The sequence below is a fragment of the Rhinolophus sinicus genome, linkage group LG05, assembly GCF_036562045.2.
Source record: "Rhinolophus sinicus isolate RSC01 linkage group LG05, ASM3656204v1, whole genome shotgun sequence".
Classification (NCBI taxonomy): Eukaryota; Metazoa; Chordata; class Mammalia; order Chiroptera; family Rhinolophidae; genus Rhinolophus; species Rhinolophus sinicus.
This window is the reverse complement of record NC_133755.1, coordinates 32,994,637-33,019,855: the sequence shown is the minus strand read 5'-3', so window position 1 is coordinate 33,019,855 and position 25,219 is coordinate 32,994,637. Positions and strand designations below refer to the sequence as shown.

The 25,219-nt window shown below is 39.8% G+C and overlaps 1 protein-coding gene across 2 annotated transcripts in view; it reads left to right on the top strand.

Annotated features, from left to right (window-relative positions):
• Positions 1 to 15,121: 15,121 nt before the first annotated feature.
• The window catches only part of FBXO11 (F-box protein 11), a 76,408-nt gene continuing 66,310 nt past the window's right edge, over positions 15,122 to 25,219 (top strand). Inside the window, exon 1 of one of the 2 annotated variants that reach the window (XM_019748608.2) lies at positions 15,122 to 16,086. In XM_019748608.2, the coding sequence (XP_019604167.2) occupies positions 15,870 to 16,086 (217 nt within the window). In that variant the 5' untranslated portion in view covers positions 15,122 to 15,869. The remainder of the gene's footprint in view (positions 16,087 to 25,219) is intronic. The other variant, XM_019748609.2, reaches the window with a different exon arrangement.

Below are 25,219 nucleotides of genomic sequence, written 5' to 3'. Positions count from 1 at the left end.
AGGAAACAATTCCTCAAATAAAGAAGGAATTGTGGTCTAGGGTGGAAAATACTTTTCATTTGGTGCTACACATATTTTAGAAAAACATTGTATAATTTTGCTAGACATCACAAATGGGAATCAGATATCTCTGAACATTTTACACAAGGCAGGAACTATGTGTGTTCCTGGTTCTGTTGACACTCTGCCCTTGTTCACAGACTAGTGACCAAAACAGCTATCATCTTTTTAGCAAGAACAGATGAGATCAAGTTACAGTCCTTTCAGGGAAGACCTTAGAAGTGGTTTGAGATAACTGGTCATCCATATCAGGGATGTTCTGTAGAGAACTCTGTTTATAATCCCAGCCTCTTGTTCAATACAAATATTAGGCATTAGGACAATTTATATAGATAGATAGTTTAAGATCCCCTATCTTTTATATGATAGAGACATTTAGTTTTATATTTCCTTGGCATCCAGTCCCTAAATTAGAAAATGTAAAGGGTGAGAGGGTTAAGATAATTATCTGGACAACAGTTAGTCCAGATACAAGCTGACAGTTTGTTCTGTCTAAATTATTCACATATTCCTATGCCAAAGTCCTTTTTCTGTTTGAATTAACTATGATAGCTCAAATTTCCACATGCAGTAACATTTTCTGACTCTTGAAAAATCTTATCTCTAGTAAAGTACATTCACACCACATTTCTTAAATTCTGAGACACTTTTGATTGTAGGATTAACTAAAAATGTAGTAACTACTTTTTTAGGGGGGAAAAACAAAGACCGTAAAATTAATTTCAATTTCAGAAACACAAAGTGTTTGCCTTAGGATTGAGAAAACACTGAAATAGGATTTTTAAAAAATGTACTTCAGAATTAAGAAAGTTAATATAATTCTTATGAGAGACCATGGGGAGCAACAGAGTTTAAAAAAGGTGTACAGGTGGGTCATTATATAGGAACAGCATGGTGGCCCTCAGCTCTGGTCATCAAAGCACAGCATGGGAGAGGAGGACCTCGCTGAAAGGACACCAAGAGTGGAAAAAAGGGGGTTTAAAAGCAGTCAGGGGTCATGCGGCAGTGGGGCCTAAAGACACATGACATCAGGAAACTTGTCTATAGCTGGCTCTGTCTCCAAATAATCCTAAATAACAAGAAACCTGTAAGAAGTTATTAAGGTGAGCCCTTACTTCTATAACTTCTTCCCTTAGCTTCTTGTCAAAACCTAATGACCAGGCAGAGCACAAGACATTTTGGTTAGCCTTCTTGAGAAACAGGGCTGAGTGTTGCACTTCCTGGAACATTTAAAATTACATTTCATCGCATTTTAGTATAATGTTAACATATTTTTAGTTTTATTGTGAAGAAATGCAAAATGTTTTGAGACTAAATACCAGAGGGTAGAGTCATTAGGTGTTACTGTGTTTATCCAATAATCAGCTCCTTTCCTATAATAGATGAATCTCTTTCAGAGTGGAAAAAAATAAATTAAACAGAAAACAAATTCTCTACATAAAGGTCATATGAGCTCTTTGTAACTAGGAATGAGGTATTACAGTAACTTTATGAGTTAGTGAGCACCTGGTATTTAGTTCAGGCAATTTGCTTCACTCTGTAAATGCCAATAACTAGCATTTGTAAGTCTGAACTATTATAATGGCCACTTACAAGTAATAATCGCACCCTGATTCTCTGACTGGAAAAAAACAACATAAAAACTATGAATACTATGTGACTAAATAGGGAAAATAAATATAACTACCCTTTAACAGTTTGGGACTAGGAACAGTGTTTGAAGATGGAGAATAGAAAGGGAAAAGAGGCATTCAGGGCCTTCTTGGCAGTTTTGATGCTGGCTTCAGCACTTCCAAAGTCTGCGTGGGTACAAACTGCTACAAAACATCTTCAGCGTGTCTCTGCATTCCTCGTTCCCAACTCCCTCTTTCTAGGTAAGGAGAACACTTTGGTTTTTATGTGTTGTTCTATTTCTTAAACCCTGGGTAAGTGGATATCAGATGGTAACCAACGAGTAGGAATTAGCCAGATGAAGTGAGGCAAAGGAATGTGGACAAGGCTTTTTGGCAGAAGGGACAGAAATAAAATTGGCAGAAATTGGTGAGACATTAGATAGGGGTTGAGTCAAAAAGAGAAAGAGGAATGTCATAGATGAACAGGTAGAAGCTGCAAAGGCTCAGGCAGAGCAGTCAAAATCAGGTTTTATTTTTTTATTTTTTTAATAGACATTTATCATTTATATCCCTCACACAGTGACAACCCTCCTCCCCCATCCACTACCCCTCTGACATTGCACATAGCCATTACATTTCCACTGTCTCTATTTCTAATGCTGTACTCCGCTTCTTGTAAATATATATATATATATATTTGTAAATATATATATAAAATTGTAGTTGACATTAATTATTGTTCAGCTTCAGGTGTACCGTCTCAGAGACATAGAGGAAAATCAGGTTTTAATCAGATCTTTCTTCTGTCAACTCTTCTTTGGGGAATGCCTCCTCCCCTTGTTAATTGGTCTCTTTGTCCCGCCCCAGGTCATGGCTTCTAACTTGGTTCCAGTAAAGAACAGGCCAGTAACTAACCTCACCCTTCTGGGTTTGGCACTTAAGCAAATCACCTTCTAGCTTCCTCCCTGTTCTCCATCCCCGACATTCATTCCTGTTAAACCTCTCCATTCAGTGCATTTTGCTGCTTGTTTGGCTGTTGTTCCAGATGTCTAACACGCAGTTAAATTAAACTTAGCTTATTGATCTTTCTTTGCTAGAAAGAATACACTTACTCAAAATAAAAGCTTAGTTTTTGTTTTTTTAAATGATTTCCAAAGAAATAGCCAAGAACCAGGGGCTAAGAGCCAAAGAAGCCAATAATAATGATAATAGCTACAAAGTGGACTTTTGTTGGTTTCCTTCTCATCGCCTTCGCCCTGCCTTCTCTCCTCCACAGTACCTTGATTTTCATTTGAGGAATCCACTCCAACCCATGCAGCCCATGTGCTTCCAGAGAAGCTGACCCACTGCCTGTTTAGCCAGCCATCACATTCCGTCTTCCCGTGCACAGCTATTGGTTCCAACGCAGGCATGTGATTTAAGCAAGTGAATATCAGGATACTTGAGGGACTGCTGGGATCAAGTCATTCCCTCTAGATGTGGATGAGGGAACTCAGGTACTGTTTGGAGTTTTCGGCAGCCATCTTGGGATAATGACTGTTACCAGTGTTAGGATAAAGCTGGCATTGCAGAAGGCAGAGTGAAAAGATAGAAATAAACTAAACTCTTAGTGACTAAAGACAGAGAAACAATCCTTAGTGACATAAGCTAACTTAAAAGCCTGCCCAACCTCAGGCTTGGACTTTTCAGTGTCATGAACCAGCACATTCTATTATTTAAACCAATTTGAATTGTGCTTTTTTGTTACTTGCAACATAAAATATTCTATGGTATACAGCTACTATTTATTGACAGCCTACTTTGTGCCAAGCATTGTATTGGATGTTCTACAAAGACTAATTCTCACAACCACATTTTTTCTTTTTTTTGTAGTTGTGATAAAATATACATAATATAAAATTTCCCATTTTAACCTTTTTTAAAGGTATAATTCAGTGGCACAATGTTGTGCAACCATTACCACTATTTCCAATCACAAATGTATTTTGAGGTGCGTCTTAATATCCTGTTACCAAAAAATAAACTGATCCTCAGAGAGGTGCATTACCGAAAAAAGACCACCAGTTTTTGGGATACTCAGGATTTAAATCCAACTTTACCTGACTGCAAAGTCCATGTTTTTTTCTCTTTCATTATAATGTCAAATTAAATTATCAAACAAGGAAATAGGAAATCTTGGTCAAATTACTACCCAGGATCCATAACACAGAAATTAGGATTTTGGGTAGTGCAGATCCAGCAAACAGGAAATGAGGCAAGGAACAAAAAACGATCAGAATCCAAGTCATCAAAGGTAGGACACTAGAGGGCCGGTCCCGTGGCTCAGGCGGTTGGAGCTCCATGCTCCTAATTCCAAAGGCTGGGCTCTCAACCACAAGATTGCCAGTTCGATTCTTGGAGTCCCGCAAGGCATGGTGGGCTGCACCCCCCGCAACTAGCAACGGCAACTGGACCTGGAGCTGAGCTGCGCCCTCCACAGCTAAGATTGAAGGGACAACAACTTGACATGGAAAAAAGTCCTGGAAGTATACACTGTTCCCCAATAAAGTCCTGTTCCCCTTCCCCAGTAAAATCTTTAAAAAAATAAAAATTAAAAAAAAAAGGTAGGACACTAGAGGTTGGAGTCAAGGGAGATAGGGGAAAGCATTTAGGTTCAAGAAGTAGGGTTTGAAAGGGGCTCATCAGTGGAGACTTCCAGAATATCTGGTTGTATTTCTTCACCCGACCCTGGACTGTAGGTGAATAATCCTTGCCCTGCCTACTTACTTTCCCCAAAGGATTCTAACCTGAAGATTAATAACAAACTATATTTTAAAACAAAAATAATCTCACTTTTATGTTAAGCATTCATTAAAATAAGTCACATAATAAAGTTGATCCATATCAAGAGGGAGACACATCCTGTGCTGGGGCCTGGTCCTTTAAATGAGGTCTATAATGACTGGTAAGCTCTATTACCTTCTTGTTAGGACAAGATGGATTCCAAGTAGTGTTCCCTAAAAAAAAATTATGAGCTTCTATGCTAAAAGCTATCCACCTTTGATGAGTATCTCTTAATTGTTTACTTTTTAACTAAGGGTTTTTAACTAGGGCTATTAGAACTCTAGAGGGTGTTTAATCTGTTGATCTGTTTGTTTTAAAAAGTCTGACTCCTTTCATTTGTGATCCTAGGTAAGTAGTAGCTTGGAGGAGTTTACTTATACAAAAAGATCAGTTCCCTAATTTTCAATTTCCGTAAGTGAATTTCTACAGTGTCAGAGGCTGTCTTTAAGTGGGGGAGGGGAAGTTATGAGAATGGATTGAGTAAGACTCCCCAGTGTTTTCACACCCCAAAATCTGGACCTCCACATCAAGGTCCCTTTTCTATTCATTGCACACTGAATAGAACTATGACAGGGGCAGGAGCTCCACAGGGCCAATGTCATGTGACATGTTTGACACATGTATGAGGCTTATCATCCTTCTCCCTCTAGAGTGGCCTTCGGGGAGTGAATGACCATCACATGTGTGGGCAGTCTGTTTGGCAATACAGTTTTTTCGTTTTTTGAAAAATGAAATACAGAAGACTGAATTTTTCTTCTTTAAAAAAAGTTTGCTGTGTGTGTGTGTGTGTGTGTGTGTGTGTGTGTGTGGTGTATTTTAATAGACTATCTCTTTAGTGCAGTTTTAGGTTCACAGCAAAACTGAACAAAAAGAACAGAAATGTCCCATATACCCCCCGCTTCCACAAATGCACAGCCTCCCCCCACCAGACTGGTACATTTGTTAAAACTGATGGACCTTCATTGACACATCATTACCACCAAAGTTCATATTTTACCTTAGAATTCACTCTTGGTGTTGTATATTCTATTGGTTTGGACAAATGTCTAATGATATGAATCCACCATTACGGTATCATACAGGGTAGTTTCACTGCCCTGAAAATCCTCTGTGCTCTGCCTGTTCATCTCTCCTTCCTCCCTAACCCCTAGCAACCACTGATCCTTTTACTGTCATCGTAGTTTTGCCTTTTCCAGAATGTCATATAGTTGGATTTGTATAGTCTTGTAACCTTTTCAGATTGGCTTCTTTCACTCAGTGGTATGCATTTAAGGTTCCTCCATATCTTTTCGTGGCTTGTGGCTCATTTCTTTTTAAGCAGTGGATAATATTCCATTGGTTGGATGTACCACAGTTTATCCATTCACCTACTGAAGGACATCCTGGTTGCTTCCAAGTTTTGGCAATTATGAATAAAGCTGCTATAAACATCCATGTGCAGGTTTTTGTGTAGAAATACATTTTCAGCTCCTCACCCATGAGTATGACTGCTGGATTATATGGTAAGAGTATGATTAGTTTTGTAAGAAACTGCCAAACAGTCTTCCAAAGTGGCTGCACCATTTTGTATCCCACAAGCGATGAATGAGAGTTCCTGTTGCTCCACATCTTCACCGGCATTTAGTGTTGTCAGTGTTCTGGGTTTTGGCCATCTAATAGGTGTGTAGTGGCATCCTTATCTCTTCAGTTTTTACCCTTGTCTTCCTCTCCACACCCACCACTCCTTACAGTAGCCTAGCTCTCCAGAGGGAGCCATGGAATTTGAGGGCTGTGCAGTAAGTAGCACAAACTAAGCAACATGAGATAAATGATAGAGTGAAAGACTGAGAAAGGATTGGCTCAAATCATATGGGAACCCTGGGAAAAGGAGTAATCTGCACCCTTTCAAGCCTGTATTCTTTAAATAACCGAGGGGAGACAAAAATTCATTTTCTATTATATATAAAATGTATAGCTCTGTATGGTTAAAATAAAGAATTTATGGGGCCGGCCTGGTGGCTCAGGCGGTTAGAGCTCCATGCTCGTAACTCCGAAAGCTGCAGGTTCGATTCCCACATGGGCCAGTGGGCTCTCAACCACAAGGTTGCCAGTTCAATTCCTCAAGTCCCGCAAGGGATGGTGGGCTGCTCCCCCTGCAACTAGCAATAGCAACTGGACCTGGAGCTGAGCTGTGCTCCTCACAACTAAGATTGAAAGGACAATGACTTGATTTGGAAAAAAGTCCTGGTAGTACACACTGTTCCCCAATAAAATCTTTTAAAAAATAATAATAATTTATTATATGCATTGCACATGACAATATTTTCACTTATTTGGAATTGTCTTTCATTTCACATTTTTCACATTACTTATAACTTGAACAGCAATAATTAGTCACCAAGCAAAAAGGTAAATTATAGCTATAAAATCTTACTCAAAATATATTTACAAGTTCTTTTTTTTCTTCTAGTTTACATGTCACAAAAACAGTTCTAATTTTCTTGAGTTCTTGTTTTTCATGTTTCTTTTGCGACTATCTGAGCTAGGCAACCTCTTGTAAGACACGTTTGTGGCTTTAAAATGTAGAAAACAAGCATCTGTCCCCCAAAAACAGTGTTAGAAATTTGGAGTAGAATTCCAAACTCCAGTCCTACCCCAACCTCTCCTCCTGACCAGCTTACCTGGAGGAACACGCACACCTGTTTCTATGCCCCACTGAGGACCCCAGTACTATTTGCTTAGGAAACAAGCAAATGCCCAAACTGAAAGTGAAGCTTGGGCCAGGGCTGGGTAGAGGCCAGGTCAAAGTGAGGCCTCTTGCTTTTCCAACCCCAAATGTAAATCCTGCGACCCCTTCGAGTGTGCCAGAAGAGAAAAAAGTATAAGTGAAGACAAGAATAAGACTCATATAGAGAGGTATTCATAGCTGAGCATAAGTCCACTTACCTGACCAGATGGCAGGATGAGGTTGGCCTGCCAGACCCATGGAGTTGGGAACACAGAGGAGAGGGGAGCAGTAGACAGAGGTAGCCCACACCCATTCCCCCACCCCACCTCTTGATTTGCTTCCCACATGAAGAGAATATGTGCAAAACAGCCTGCTGCTCCTGGGGTAGGAAATGAAAAAGCGGGCATTAGGGCTTGTAAGAAATGAAAGTGTCTTTCAATGTCATGATCCCTCTCTAGTGAAGTGTCCCCAGAGTCCCTGATCAGACTAGTCACTTCTTCCATGTGGAAGCTCTAATAAGAGGGTAAATAGAGGCAGAAGCTTGAGTGGATGTTTCCTCCTTTATAAGCTCTGGTAGGAATGCAGGGAGAGAAGTTGAATCACCCTTCACATACCCCAGTGTTTATTTTCTTTTTAACAACTGGGCTTAAGAATCAAAACTTCATTCAGTCAAGGTTGCCCAGCTAAGAGAGATTAGGAGCTCCCTCAGTTATTACCCCTGCTGCTTACTATAACGTCCTGGGACCACTGAGATGCACAGTAAAGTGGTCCTCGTAAGGGATTCTGTAATGGGTCAGAACAGGTCATTAATCAATTTAACTTCAAGGCCACACTGCACCCTAAGCCAAACAGTCATCCCTAGTTTATTTCCTATCTGAAATCATGCCTAGTCATATTGTCCCAAATTGGTCAATGGAGAAGATTACTCTTAAAAGTCCAAAGAAAACAAAGAATGGCGAAAATGGAACAATATGAAGCCCTTCCCATTATTAAATTACAGAAGAAATTCAAGTCCAAAATGAATTTCTCTTCCTACTGTAAATTGAACTCCAAAAATCTTAAAGTCCAATTACTCTTCTCCCTAATTTCCTGACCTTTTCAGTCCCTGTCAGAAGATTCTCCCTCAAACGCCTTGGTGTTTGGGTTCCTTTAGCAGTCACTGAATCTTAAGCCTTCTTCCATTACAATGGTTACAGCACCTTCAGTCCCTTCAAAATTGAAGCAATCCACCCAAATCTCTCATGTACCATAAATGTAGAAACAAATGTGACTCCTGCAGTAACAGCGTTTTGCAAACAAAACGATGTTCCTATAACCCAGTATATAGACCCTTCCTGTTGCCTATCAGAGATCATAGCAGATTTATCGTCTGGGGGAAGAGGAATAATGCACACGGAACAAAAGATAAAGAGAGAACATCGTTTATTGTTTCTGCCTTGCCAGGATGCCTATTAGAATATGTTTTCCAACTACTACATGTGAATTTAAATTTAGTTGGGATAAATTTCCCGTCAAGAGGTTAGTCGTGATAGGACATAGTTGCTTTTAATAAGGACATAGTTAACTTCCTATATAACATCTTCCTCCTCCCCCCAAAAAAAAATTTAATTTTCTCTAGGGACCCACATTTTTTCCACCCAGCTGACCACATCTGAAGCTATGGAGGCAAGTCTGATTGGTCTAAGAGGGATCCCGTCACTCTTGCCAGAGATTAATTCAAGAATGGGCATAGGGCCTATTTAGATTTAAAGAGAAATGAGGAGGTTTTCAGTGGTAGTACCTCCAACGTCTAGATCACACCCAAATCTTCTTCTTTCCGTTGGTAGCCTTCTTATATTTTGAACACTTCTATTTCCATTTCCCTTTTGAGTCTGGTGTTTCTGGCCTGTAAGCCCAGCCCAGTGTTAAATGAGCCTGGTCTGCGTCAAGTGACATAGCTGCCTTTTCCATGTGTGAACACAGCACCCCACGTTTACAATAAGCAACTCTGCAGTCCTCGCTTACAGCCTTGCAGCTGATCTTCTCTGGGTATTTGTCAATCTCCAGCAGAATCCCAAAACTCTTTAAACTTTATGACAGAGCTGCTGCCTCTGTTTCCTGCTCTAAAACTCCTTAGGTCTATCAACCTTGCTTCCAAGATCCTCTTTCCTGAAATGTATCTTAGCTGGATTATCACTCTCAACAGATTCCTGCATTTGAAGTTTCTATTGATGTTTCCAAAAGCCATAATCTCAGGATCACAGAGGGATCTAATATGTTGTCTGACATGTGCTCCTCCCCTAAAACCCCACTTCCTTTATCTTTCAGATTCTGCAATCCTTGAGTAACTTGAACTACTTTGTGTATTACTTTCTTCCATTTATTTCTCTGCTCCAGTTCTACTTCTTTCTCTCATTGCTGCTCCTGTCAAGGAGGCTCAAGTGAGTTTATAAATTTTGACCTGCTATTCAAATACATCTAATTCTATTCACTGTTCTAACACAGATTAAACCTCCAACTGCTGTCCTTTTCCTCTTTCTTTTTTTTCTTTCCTTCTTTCCCTCCTTCCTTCCTTCCTTCCTTCCTTCCTTCCTTCCTTCCTTCCTTCCTTCCTTCCTTCCTTCCTTCCTTCCTCCTTCCCTCCCTCCCTCCAACCCTCCCTCTTTCTAGGCCTAAGCATTTGTTGCCTGACCTGCTCCTTAGAATCTCCCTTGAGAGGCTCCCATAGTGAAAAAAAATTCAGAGTATTCTGCACCTGCCACAAGATACTCAGTTCAAATAATGCTTGAATGGAGAAATCCTGCACAGAAGGCCTTCTCACATCAGTTTCAACCTATGCCTGATCTCTACCTATTGGTTTTTTTTTTTTTGCCTCTTTCCTTTGGTGCTGTCTTCCCTGTACCTTTTAAAAATTTTTCTAATACCATTCATTTTCTAGGCATATTTCCTTATAACCAGAGCAATACCTGCTTCCTGACATATAATGTCTGTATAATTCTGAAAATCATTGAGTAAGGCCTGAAATAACCCAGCACCAATAGCAGTAACAATAATGGATAACAATTTACTGAGCCCCTACTACTCACCAAGCACTGTCCTAAGCATTTTATAGGTACTAATTTACTTAATCCTCACAACAATCCCATTAGGACTATTATCACCCCCATTTTATAGATACAGAAACTGAAAAACAGAGAGATTAAGTAATTTGCCCAATGTCTGACAGCCAGGAAGTGGCAGAGCTCCCTCTTGCTCTTCCACTCTGACATCTGCCCACACTTCAGGCACCTACCAGTTTTTCCGTAATGTAACACACTGTTTTTGTTTGGCTTAGTCTTCTCAAAGAGTTTGGAACTTGGGCTCTGCTTTTAAAAAGCAAAAATAAAGATTTACAACTGTCTATCACAGCCCATCCTAAGTCTTGAACGTGATAGTATTATTTTAATAGTGCTGTGTCTCTATTATTCCACAGGGAAGGGTATTAAAGTTTGATTCTATAATACTTTAAAGATAACTACTATTATGAGTATCACTGGATTGTGTGCTTACCAGGTTTTCCCACATATACATTAAATTTAAATCCTTAGTTCCAAGTTAATTTTCACTGCCTAACTGATAAAATATTATCTAAGCATGTACTAAAGAATGAATTTTTGCAGCTTAGTGAGATAAGTCATTCAGACTCTAACAAGGATATTTTAAACAGAGCTGGTTATTCCTTCAGGAAAACCATATTCAGATCAAACTAATTTCCTAAATGACATAAAAGGAGTGAGCAGCTTTGAGGCGTCTTATGTAACTGAGTGCTGTTGGCTTGAGATTAGATGATGGAATGACAGAGGAAAGGGAAGCTGAATCTTTGAAATAGTTAAAATTATCATTTAAAAATCACAGGAAATATCACCTGCCACGTATGAAAATGATTAAAGGGCTCAATTTTTCCACACTCCTATTGTGATAGATTTTATAAACAAATAATTTTAAGTACACTAACCTTTTAAGCATCAGTAATTAGTTGAGAAAAACAAACACAAATGTTCCTGAAGAGAGAGCAAACCCTGAGGAATTTAGTCCTCTGAAATTATGCTAAGTGTATACTGAAATCATTCTGGGAGACTCCTACCCCAAATGAAAATCCCCTTTAAGGTTTTCTCTCAGACATAAATTCTATGACAGCTAACTGATGGGATTATTTGTTAACACAGGCAGACCTGGCGATGGATAAATCCATCTGGAATATTTTGGGTTTTCACTGGAAGGATTAAGAATCTCTAATACTTGTAAATGGAAAGGGCACTAGACTGGCAGGCATTAACTTTGCTACTCAGTAGTTATGAGATTTGGTTTTGTCACCTCACCTCTTTGCACTTTAGTTTCCCAGTCTGTCAAATACAGAAATGAGAATTAAATGATCTCCAAGGCCTGTTCTAACAACTCTCAAGTTCCACAATTTTAATTTAAGATGGCTTCTGCACAAAGAAGACGCTAACATCTAATTCCATAAGATAAACTAAGAATATATAGGAACAAGTTATATGGAGATAGGATAATATTTTTTAATATATCCCAATAGATGTTCCATTATTGCTAAACTTGTTTCTTGAGCACTTCATCAAGCCATCATGGCTCAAAGAAAGGGAGCAGAGCAGATGCCATCATACGAATGAAGAGGGTATGTATGGTACATAAGGAAAGCTCCTGACATACGAGGAGAAAAATCCATCTCTTAATAGCCCTGAGGGATGACGGAGATAAAGGGACAAAGAAGAGGTGTCAGACCCAGTGTTCTTACTCTGTCTTTTCTCAATGTGAAAACTAGAATTGGAGGTATATGGTTGAAGATATGGGGGAATCCAAGAAAATTGGGGATAGTGGTTTGATTCTCTGAATATGCCTGTGAGAGGCTAAGTCCTCTAGGAACTCTGCTGTCAGCTTGATGGCATGCTCAATATGATGTAGGGAGAATAATGCACTTGATGGAGAGAGGTGGCTCAACAGAAGAGTCCAAAGCAAGGCTCCTGATCATTAAGGCCTACATGTGGCGTTCAGGGGATCCAGAATTTCCCATATTGTCTCAGTGAGAAGAGAATGGCACAGTGAGAATCAATGGACCTGCAGAGACCTGGGGTCAGTACAGAGGTTGCAGTGTAGGGCAAATGGCTCAGGTACAGACTCCCGCAAAAGAACCGGGCTGACATCTGTAAAGGGAAGAAATGACTAGTTTTATCTCTGGGGCTAGCAGTCCTGCTTTCCGACCATACCAGCCACTCCATACTATTGGACAACACAGGGATTGGCATGCACGGCTCAGGCCCTTCCCTTATGCCATGTGCGCCTCTCAGGGCTGCTACCAACCCACTAGTCACTGTGTGAATTAGAAACAAGAACTCCCTTTATGAAGACATTTTACTTCCATCTATAGGAAAATTGCCTTAATACATTGGTTTTGTTAGAACAAGGCATCTTACTGCCACATGCCAGAGAACTGTTATAATCAACTTAGAAATCTAAGATGCTGAAGATGTGAAAGACAATCCATTTATACCTTACATAGCAACACTTGACCTCCATACATATCTTGGAATGAGAGGGAGGTGGGGAAATAAAATTTGAAAGATTTAGCATTTATGTTAAAAAAAAAACGGAGATAATGTGGGGATTCGAGGTTAAAAATTACAGAAAATAAACAAGCTGTGTTTTCTTTGTATATCTGAATTAATGTAAGTAAATCCGCAACTCTGTCAAACTCTTTATGACCAAGATTTTGCCTTTTATTTTTTGGTATTTCCCATAGCACTCTACATACCAATACACACAGAGAGAAACAATTTGAGTGCTTGTTGATTGAAAAAGTAAAATTTATAGATCCACTTATATGTATAATAGCATGTACCATATTTTGCCATGTATAATGCACTCTTTTTTGCCCAAATTTGTGAAAAAAATAAGGATGCACATTATACATGGGTAGTACTAATTGCATATCTACATGAATGTTTTTAATTCTTTTATTTATACTTATGAGTTAAAAGCCTAACTCTAGAAATCAATAACTATATCCATATGCAAAATAATACCCTGGAATAAGATAATCTGTTTTGTTGAACTTAAGGATGAACTTGTAACAAGAGTCCTTGGCCTTCTATGATGCGTAAATATCATAAATTTGTTACTGGTACATAAAATTCTTATACCTTGTATCTGTTCTTGTGTTTTGTAATTATTTGTTTCATAGAATTTCTTGTACCATGTTAAAAAATAAATGCTAAAATTCCTTTATAATACAAAAAAAACAAGTACCTACATGTAAACCAATAAAAATTTGAACTAAAAAATTAAGACAAAAGCTTTTTCCCTGAAAGTTTGGGCCAAAAATGTGGGTGCGCATTATTCACGGGAGTGCATTATACACAGCAAAATATGGTAATTATCCTTTTCTTCCCCACATTTATTTGAACTGAATCCAAAATTGTATCCATTTGCATCTAGCTAACAATCATAAAACTCTAGAGTTCAGTTGTTGTGTAACAGTTCCCCTTCTCAAATATTTTTTGAGAAACTTAGATCTAAGTGGTCTCTATTTTCAGGACCAAAGAGAGATCATCTCAAAATTACTATATAATAATTAAAAACAGGATTATATAATCCAAAATAAAGTCTTAACAGGTGGGGCCTCTAGAAAGATGATTTGACTAGAGTCACAAATCAAATCAGGGACTCTAAACACCCTACACAATATTGGCTCAACCTCTCCTCGCTTATCTCTTTTCTCCCCAAATACACACTTTTCTCTCTCTCAGCTTTACTTTATCAGACTTTGTAACCGCTTAATTATCTATCTCAAACCTAGACAGCAACTGATCAAATTCAAATGAGAGAGAAATCACCCAAAGATCTGAAAAACAAAGAATCAGGTAAATTGCCAGTTTTACCACATCCATAAAATGATAAACAAGAGAGCAGAGAGAATTGAGAAATCGTACTTTTTCAGTCATCACAACAGCTAGGGAATAATAACGAGTTTTCCTTAGGGACAGAATATGCCGAGGGGACCAGACACAGATACAAAAGATAATTCCTCTTGGGGTTTTTTCTTTTCTTTTGAGTTTGTGACATCTAAAAAAAAATTTTTTAATCACATAAACAAGCATAACCTAAACATATTTACTTTTCACCTTTTCTCACATATTATTTTCCCATTGAATAGACCACGTCTCCCAAAAGGAAGTTGACCGAAGGTCTATTGCCTATTAACCAACACCTTTTCAAGACACAGATGACCCCTCTAAAACTACGATTAGGAACGGTCTCCAAACTTCGGTTACCACGCTCAAACTGAATCGCCAAGGTTTGCAAATACCCTCAGTTTGGCTAAAGGGCACAGAATCTCTAGCGCTCCCTACAGCTCAGACTTTGAACCTACCTACCACAGAAAACCCAAGTTACCAAAGATCGGCTCCCTAGCTCCACTTAAAAAATCGGGTGAAGGAGGGGGTGTGGAGGGGAAAAAACAGAAACGGAGAACCAAAGGATTAATCACTTCTCCCCATTACATCAGCAGCCCCCGCCCTTTCCTCGGAGCACCTCCTCTCCTAGAATCGTCGCTACGCACTAGCGCTCTCTTCGCCCACCCCCCCACCCTCTATTATATGCCCCGATACCTCCCCATTATCACCCGCCCCACCACTCTCCCCCTTTCCTCCTTCTCCCTCCTTGGCGGGGGAGGGAGGAAACCAGAGAGGAAACAGGGCGTTGAAGGAAGGGACTTCGTGATAAGAGCGAAGGCCCCATTGGCTGGATGATTGTACGGGCGCCCCCCATTGGCTACTTGGCCGGAATCACCGCCCCTCTTCGTCCCCGCCCATTCACCCCTCCCCCCCGCCGCCCCGCGGCCCTCCCCCGCGCCCCTGGTCAGCCCCGCGGCGGGGAGGGACCGACTGGGCGAGTGGAGGCTCCGGCGGTGTCAATGGCTCCTCCTGCCACGGAGCAGCAGCAGAAGCAGCGGCGACGGGGCTGAGGAGGAGAAGGAAAGGTTCCTTTAAGGAGGAACGACGACGCCTCTTTTTCCTCCTATCTCCTCCTTTCACACTCATTTCCCCTTCGCCGAGGAAAGAAGGGGGGAGGAGAGAGAGAAGCCGAAGAAAGAGAAAAAATTCCTCTCAGAAATCTCTTTCAGGGGGTGTGGGGGGGGAGGAAGAGGGAAAAAAAGAAGCCGGGCGCCCCCTGCTCCCTCCCTCCCTTCTCTCCCTCTCTTCTCCCTTCCTCACCCGCCCGCCCACTACCCCCGCCGCCGGAGACGCCGCTCGGGAGTCGGCGGGACCGGGGTCCATCGCCTCAGCCGCCGACGCCGCGCTTCGCCTCGGGAACCCCAGGCGGGCGGACGCCCTTTCTTTCTTTCTCTCGCTCTGCCCGTCTTTCTGTCTCCGTCCCTCGCGGCCGCCCCGCCCGGCGGCCTCGGCCTTCCCCGTGCGTCAGGCCCGCCCGCCCGGCCTCGCTCGGTCTCTTGTCTGTCTCCACGGGCCTTTCTCTGGACTCGGGGGCTCACTCACCCCCTCCGCCCTTACCGTCTCCCCTTCCCCTCGCCCCCTTTCCTTCCTCCCCCCTCTCCCCACCCCCCTCTCCTGCCCGGGAGCTCGCTGTGCGTGTGTGTGTGTCCCTCCGCCAACGCCGCCACCTCAGCCCGGCAAATGAACTCCGTCCGAGCCGCCAACCGGAGACCCAGGCGAGTTTCGCGGCCGCGCCCGGTGCAGCAACAGCAGCAGCAGCCCCCGCAGCAGCCGCCGCCGCAGCCGCCCCAGCAGCAGCAGCCTCCGCCGCCGCCGCAGCAGCAGCAGCAGCAGCCTCCGCCGCCACCACCGCCGCCTCCGCCGCTGCCCCAGGAGCGGAACAACGCCGGCGAGCGGGGTAAGGCCGCGCTCCCTACCAGCCGCCCGCCGTCTCGGGCGTCCGGCCGGCCGGGATCCTCGGGGAGGGAGGCTGAAGCGGGCGGGGGCGGCCAGGGCGCCCCGGGGGTGGGAGACGGAGGCTGAACGGAGGCGGGTCTCCGGGTGCCGCAGTGTCAGCCCGGCCCGGACCGGCAGGAAAAGCCGCGGCTTCCCCACTACCCCGGGCTCTCGTTCAGGCCGCGCTTTGTTTGGTTTCGGGGCTCGGCCCCTTCTACCCCCACCTATTCCTTTGGCTTGTCGCCTCACTCCCGGACCCCGCAGGAGTCTCTTGATGGCCAAGGGGAAGGCGAAGGGTGGGATTTCCCCCTTTTCTGCTGCCTTCCCCTGTTTAGCCTCCCCCTTTCTAATGGGAGGTGGGGGGAACGACTGGGAGTGACCGGGCGGTGGGGCTGGCTGGGGAACTTGTTTTCCCCCTTTTCTCTGTTAGCCTCCCCCTTCCTGTGGAGGAGGGGAGAGGGGGAGTCGGAGTGGTCCGTGGCGTTGGCCGAGGAACTTGTTTCCCCCGCGCCCCCCCTCAGTCACGGGGTAGGGGGAGCAGCGACTCCTCTCCCAACCCCACAGTGTTTGCTGCGCAGTTTGGCTTTAGTTACAGAACCCCTGGGCAGGACCCGTTAAATCAAGACCTTTAAATAAATAAATATAGAATCCATCGGCCATTTCCAGCCCCCTCCCTCGCGTGCAGTGCAGTTACCCTTCCGTTCTATCGGCACCCCTCTCGCCTGTGCTCCCCTAGCGAACCCCCACGCCGCCGTGCTACCCTCTATCTCCTAGTGGGGTTTGAACACCCCTTCCTTAGAACTGGTCCCTTGGGTGTGTGTGTGTGTGTGTGTGTGTGTGTCCCCGTCCGTCCAAGGCCTAGTGAAATGTGTCATTTGGACCCAACTGTGCAGCTCTGTCTGGCAACCACCATTGTCTAAGGGCTGAGACTCCTGGGGGTTGGATTCTTGCTTTAGCAAAAATAATGTTCAGTTCTACTTTGATGATGTGGTTATTTTGGGAGGTTTATGAGGTGGGGTGTTGCACGTTGGTCTCCAAACGTAACTATTCTGTTAATTAATTAGCTGCTCTCAGTGGGGGTGGAGGTCAGTAACATATTTATGTGTACGGTTGTTGTTTTAAGGAGGAGGGGAATTGTTAGGAGACATTTTGCGTGTTTTCGTGGGCGGATTAAGGTTAATTTTACATGCGTTGGTTGTCACACCTCCTTTGATTAAGGGAATTGAGATTAAATGCCTTTTAAAAATTACAATTCTTTCTTTAAAAACTGTTTTATTGTTGTACTTGATCAAAATAGTTATCAAATAAAAGAGGGAGATGATAATCTGAAAAATAGTTTAAAGGGTTTTCACTAGTCACTGCTACAGATAATCCTTGAGAAAGCAGTTTGGAGTGTTGCTTGAAAGAACGTGATGTTTCAAGCCAGTAAGAGAGGTCTTGTGCTACGTTATTGGTAAATGTGTTTTAAAGATTCTTTGATACATTTACCAAATTTTTGTAAATTAAAAAGATTTGTAATTTAATCACTTCATTCCACATTTGCATATCAGTTCTCCTGTATGCCATTCAAATAATATTCATGTCTCCTTCCAGAATTGTCACTACATGTGTATTAGAATTGACAAAAATTTATGAGAAAACAATGGTACTAGATTGAAATCCTAACATACCTAATAAAGATTCTATTGCTAGATGTAAAGCTTTTTCAAGGTGTACTGATTTGTTGATAACATTAGCGCTGAGTCAAATTCTTTCAGTCAAACTTAATTTAGTCTCATGGTATATTTTTAAATATTTATTCTGAAACTTCTTTTCACGATTTGTGTGTAATTTCAAACTTTGCTGAGGTACTTACATCTTGGACACTTTTCATTTGTTTGAAATTATTGGCTACTAAAGTCTATTTCCTTTGGAAGTAAGTTGATTTGGTTGCTGACAGTCACATGCCAGAGTGTCAGTTTTCTTATCATTGATGTCCATAAACTGACTAAGATGTTCATGGATCAAAATTTCAGTATGTACCTAACCAAATGGTAAATCAAATTTACTGTAGAATTGCTGCTTTGCTGCTAGTAGAAATTGTTCTAGAGATTCTATGTTGGCACAGAGGGGAAAAGAAATTGCTGATTAGTCTTCAGGGAAACTGCTATAGATCTTTTAGAGGGCAAATAAATGGCCTCAAAATGAATAAATCAAGATGAATTAGAAGACTAAAAATAATATTTTGCTAGCTTTATGTAAAAATGTCATTTTTTGAAAAATTGGCATTTTGATTCCTTTTTTTTAATGTGCAATTTACACCCAGTGATCAGAAGTTAGCTAGGAATACTTTTTATTTTAGAAGTTTTATGAAGCATTCAAATGTCACTCTTTCTGGTTTGGATAGGTTTTGTTTTGTTGTTTGTTTAAGAATACTCTGGGTTTCATAATTTTGACAAGGTAATGAAGGAACTACCCTAACTCTGTGTGCGTGTGTGTGTGTGTGTGTGTGTGTGTGTGGTTTTACTAACTCTTAATGGATATGTAACTCTTGCATTAATTTTGGATAGAGTTACGTAATAGTGGATCAGACAACTTTCCAGGTAAGGAATTGAAGAAGTGAGACTCACTGTTTTAAAACAAGTTAACTCTCTATATAAACTCATTTATTTTTATATGAAGGATGGACTTTTGGCTTTTTAGTGGTAATAAAATAATTACAAGATAGTATTTTTTTTTTCCAAGCAAAAATTCTGTCAGTATTAGTTGCTTCTTTGCCCACAGGTCTAAAAACTTCCATTGCATATCCTTAAATGCGCATATACACACGTATGTAAATGTAATGGCCAATGTTTGAAGAAGAATGGAACAATCTTGTAAAGTGAAATCTTATGAGGACTTTTCAAAACCTTCCATGGGGGAGCATTTCTTACACTTACAGTCCACCAATCATTAGTCTTTTCATTTAAATTCCTGATAGAGCTACATATTTATAATATGCAGTAGCCAGGAAATTCCTTAGTGTTCTAGTCACGCATGCTCATTATATTTTCTGTGGGATTGTTCTAACCCATTATATGTTTATCTTAAGCTTCTTCCTATTGCTTATAGAATAAGAAACTTCTGCAATCTTCCGAGATAGAAGAGTTCTTGATAAGGAACATGAATTTTCCTCTTTAGGAATTAAGTATTGTGGGCTACTACTGTCTCATCTGGTGGCCAAGCCTTCAAAATATTTACATCCCATGAGAGGAAAGATGCTATACAACTCTTTGTGTGTGTGTGTGTGTGTGTGTAAAGAGAGCCCATTTCCTCAGCGCTTAGAAATTATTTGAGGACTAGAAATGGGATGGTGACAATGCTGATGTGTTAAAGTTCTGCTGATTAGGCCTAAGGGTTGTCCCTGTACTGCTTTTCTTCTTTACTGGAAATTTCTGGCAAACTGAAGGAAAGGCCAGCCAGCTTGGAGACCTACCAGGTAAGACAAGAACCACCAGTAGATCTTAACCAGTTGGTGAGAACCCTGTACTTAGATTTGGTAGAATGCAAGGCTAGTGAGTATTTTCTTTTTTATGTTTTTTGTTTTCCTATTTGTCTTAACTTTGAAAATAATCTATAAAAAGAGAGAAAAACAACCAAAAATATAATGAGTTATTTCAACTTGAGTTCTCCCCCTATTTATTCCTAATTAATACGTTTTCTTATGTTGTGCCTATCTTGTACCACTGGTTATTCTGTTTTAGACCTTTCATTTCACTACATGATTTTAAAACACCCATTGAATTGCATTCTAGTCTTCGAGAGAACTCTGGTTAATATGTGAGATTGCTAGATTGCTAACATCCCCCAAATTGCAGTTGTTAACCTCTGAAAATAAAATTATGAAGAAGCAAAATATAAGGCATGAAACAGTTGGGTGGTATGAGTTAGAGCTAACTAGACTGGGTTCCATTCCTGCTACACCAGTAGCAAGCTGTGTGACATAAGGCAAGCAATATAACCTCTTGGAGCCTTACTGCATTATCTTTAAAATGGGGATGATAACACATGCTTTATGGAATAATTGTAAGGATAAGAAATAGTGAAGTACCCAGCATATGGTAGATGCTCAGTAAATGGCAGCTCTTTTAAATATTAAAAATTATGGTAAGGAATGAAGTCAGCTGTATATAAAACTAAACCCAAGAGATAAAATGTGCGAGTCATTAGTTTCTGGCATACCCCATAATGCAATCTAGATGACCTGGTATAACCTCAGAGAGACTGGTTTATAATTTAAATCACTAATCTTATATCTAATGAACTGAAATATTCTTCAAAGAAAGAATAAGGAAACAGAAGAAACAGATATTGGGAATAATAATAAATTGATTGTTTCTGCTTATGTACTGGACTCTGTGCCAGGCACTTTCTTATATACTATCTCATGCAACCCTCTTAACAATTCTGTAAGATGGACAGTGAATATGCATAATAAGTAGCAGAGAAATTTGTATCACCTAGTCTTTCCATAAACAAGGGGAGATACCAAAATAACATATGGCAAAATGTCTTCCTCACTTTCAGGGGAGGGAATAACCTCGCCTGTGCAGCACATCTGTCCCGTCCTATTCCATCTATCCTATTTGAGACTGATACAGTAGTTTGATGCCAGACTATTTATTGATTGTTAAATCATGTGGTTTCACATTCTCTAAGTTAACCTTCTGATCATAATTTTACCTCTCATGTAGATTTGTCTCCAGAAGAGATTGCACTGATTGGCCAGCATGCTTTTCCAGCTTGTTGATGAGATCACTAAGCACTCATTGTACAAAGAAGTGTTGATTTCCCTTGAATTACTCATAAGTTATGAATAAAGAGTGTTATGTCATTTTAGCTCATGGTTATAGACTGGACTATTTCAGGAAGGAAAAAACTGAGATAAATTAGACTTCAGTAATTTTGACAGGTTTGTGGGTTCTTTTGTCGTCATAGCTAGGTGTCTTTACTTGCATAGATTGGGGTTTTTGTGTACATTTGGTTAATACAAGAAATGTGCTTAAACTTAATCCTTAGAAAATAGGGAAATGAAACTAACTTCCTTTACATATTTATTTTAGTTGAAGCAAATATTGAAAATATTTACTTTGAAAATGAATGCATTCTGTATTTTTTTATTTTAAAACACCCAAAACAAGATAGTATGTTAAAGCAAATGCTCAGTTCTGTATGTTAGTTTCTTACTCTCCCAATTTCTAAAACTCCAATTGCCAAATATTCTGCCTTTCTAAAGTGGCAAATTATGTGACTGTGTTCAGAAAAGGAGAAAAAATATTATTAAATGCTATTCTCTCAGCTGGTGGCTAAGCCTTAAAAAACATTAAGGAATACTTGCACATCTCATGAGAGAAGAGGTGTCATTCATCTATTTTGTGAAAAGAGCCTACTTTTCTGTTTTCTCAAAGCTTAGAAATTATTTGAGTGATAGACAGAGAGTAACAACCTATAGCTTAAAATTATTTTTCTGGTAACAGTAATAATCTTAGTTTCACTATTTTCTCCTGGTGTACCACAGCACTCATTTTCCAGATGTTTACATTGGGTTGTGTCAAAATCTTTGTTGAAAGTTTTTAAGTGTGAAATTAATTGGCCACTCTATATGTTCAACCTGTGGCATTGGTTGCTTTAGTACCATGTATTGATAACTGACGTGAGTCAATTTAGCCTTTGCTTGTTTGCCGACTAGTTGGGTTTAGATGAGAATTCTTTTTTACATTCGAGTATGATTTTGAATCTTTTATCCATAGTATATAACACAGTATATAAAAGAACGGGTGGCTTTATGAGACTCTTAACACTGGAGGAAAGGAGTGGGGAAGAGGAACAGGATAATAACTTTTTTCTATTCACCTGTTATATTTTAAAATGGACAGGGTTGGTTTACAGTATATATTATCACTAGCAATTTCTTACCGCATAATTGACCATACCTTGAAGAAGGAAAAAAACAGGCTTTAAGGAAAATTAAGAGTGAGTAAAATTTAACAAATGGTTGTGTGTAAATGACTGATTTCATTATCTTTTAAAATTCTTTTGCATTTTTAAGAAACTGATTACTTAGTCAAGTTTTGGTATTTTAGGCCCAGCAAAAGAGATAGGAGAAATTAGTGATTTGGACAAAGACTTTTTATGTAGGAGGGCTTTCTCAGAGGCAGAATGAGTATGTCAAGAGAGGAGGAAAGTAGAAGATTCTTACAAGAATCATTGACCTTACACATTTATTGTTTTTCCTAATCTACTTCTGAACCTAAAAATTTTCTTAAAATTTCACTCATTTTTTTCAAAAGGCTAATTTTGGGTTGACGATTGGAATGGAGAGAAGAGAAAGAATTAGAGAGCAGGTAGGAGTGTCAGTATGTATGGGTCATTTAAATTAGTAGTGGTCATTTGAATTAGAAACAGTCTATATAATTATTTCTGTATGTGTATATCTACTATACATATAGTTATTTAAATTGTGGAAATAATTTTTATTAGTCCTTTCTTAGCTAAGGTTTTAATGAAAGTATATATAAGTGCACCAATCATTGGTGTACACAACTTGATGATTTTTCACAAGGTGAACACATCTGTGTAACCAATAATACTTAGATTAAGAAATAAAACACTAGGGGGGGTGGCCGGTTAGCTCAGTTGGTTAGAGCATGGGGCTGGTAACACCAAGGTTGCCAGTTCGATCTCCGCATGGGCCAGTATGAGCTGCACCCTCCTTAAAAAAAAAGAAAAGAAAAGAAAAAAGAAATGAAACACTGCAGCGTCCCAGAAGTGTCATGTCGTTACTACACCCAATTCTATCTTTCTACCACTTGGTATATGTATTCCTGTGGTCTGATTTCTTTCACTTAATATCTGTGTTTCATCCATGTTGCTTGTAGCAGTAGTTCATTCTTGCTGCTATATAATATTGCATTGTATGTGTATACTACAATTTATCCATTTTACAATTGATAGACATAAAGTAGTTTTTGTATTTGGCTGTCAGGAATAGTGCTGCTGTGAACATTTTACATACATCTCTTGGTGAACACATGTACACATTCCCTATAAATTTTATACCTCAATATATGCCATTGCTTATCTTTTCCCAAAGGCAAAACCTACGTTTACTTTACAAGAAATTGACAATGAAACAGCTTTAAGGCAGATAAGAATATGGCCTCTCACAATTATGTTGCTAAAACAATTGATTTTATTTCACATATTAGTGTTTTTTTTAAGTCTTTTGGTATGTCAGCTCTTGCATACTTTAACAGTCCAGTATTAGTCAGGAAGTTTACCCATTAGCTTAATATAATTTTCCCTAAAAATCATAGGTTGGGCTATTTTGAGGAAGAGGAAAATCCATTGTATATTTAGGAATTTAAAAAAGATACTATAGACTTTAATATTTGATTCTGAGCCTCTAGTCCAAAAACTTGTTTCTTTTTGCTACTGCCATAAATATTTTTGTTTCTTCATTTCGGTTTGAAACCCTGTTTCTACTACTTTTAAGCTTATCCTTTTAATGCCTGTGAAAATATTTTGCTATTATGTGGTTGGTTCATTTTATTTCTCTTTTTCTGCATACCTTTATTACGCTTTATCATCTATTCAATATGTTTTAAAGGTATAAAACTTTCACTGAAAAATTGGGTCACATTTTGCTCTCAGAATTGTTTTTCTAGTCCTTGACCAGATCTGTCAGTTCCTGATGTATAGGAAGAAGGTGTAAGAGTGCCTCTGCCAGCATCCTAAGTTCTTCCTCAAGTAAAAGCTTGTGCTAAAGTGCTAGTGGCTTATAAACTAGTACCCCCTGTGATAGATGGGGCTCTGTTCTTAAGGAATTACTTGCTTGACACTGATTATAGTAGCCTTAGATACCCAAAGGGTAAGATTTCATTATTTTATGTCTATGTTTTCAGCACTTACCAGTCCAGTGTTAGTTCTTTCTTGTCAGTAATAAGCAGTGAAACTGCCACTTTCCTTTCCATTTTCTTCTTCCTTTCCTTCCTTTTTTTTTTTGTTACACGTGGCCACATTCAGTATATGTTGCTGTTAAGTTTGGACATGAGGAGCCTGAGCTTTTCAAAGTGACTTTTTTATATATATATAGAGAGAGAGAGAGAGTGGTATCTTATCTCATTTCTAATTAGGGGATTTTGAATTAAGTGACTTCTGAGATGCTCTAAAACTGTTTCTGTATCATTTGAGTTACCAATATAAATCAGTGAGGTCTGAATTTGTTAGGTATTACTATGTAGGCATAGTTCTTGCCTTTATGGAACTTACAGTTGAGTTAAGAGACTGAATTTAAATAATATTTAAGATCAAGGTGAATTCAAATAAGTGTGTTGATATTTTCATTGTCTTCTGATATATGTTTAAGGATGGATATGTATGTATGTATGTATGTATCTGGAGTTTCATTTGTAACCTTACCCTTAGACTTTGCAAAACCAGAGTCTGTTAGTATAATATAATATAATACCAGGTCTTGTATTAATTTTTGCTCCAAAAAATGCATTAGAGCTGATTGGCTAGGTCTTATTTTTGGGGAAACACGGTAGCATCTGTAATTCCACATACCAATTAGTTGTGACTCCCAGGATGCCTTTATGGATTTTTCTGATTATTAGTATCTCTATTGCCACATGTCACAGGGAACTTGACCTCTGTTTCTTAGTCATTTGATTTGAGAACCTCTTAGCTGAAATCTTTAAAGCTGAAAAACTGAGCTGGGCGATCTGGATGTAGTGAGCTTGCACAGGATCTGTAAATTTAAGTGTGATTTTTAGAGGGCTAGAAAAATGTCACATACTGATCATAGACATGCACTGATCACACACATAGTATGAAACTGGGAATATGCACTCTTGGTTTTGTGAATGTCTAAAAAATTTTGGTGAAATGTTAGCAGTAGTATCTTGGGATGATGGAGGTGATATGATTTTTGTTACTATTTCTACGTTTTTGTTTTTCAAGTGCTATCCAGAAATCTGGCAGGAGGGAAGTTTGTATTTTTTAAAATAATTCAATAGTTCTGATTGTGATGCGAACTCATTATTACTTGGTTTGATGATACAGTCCCTATATAG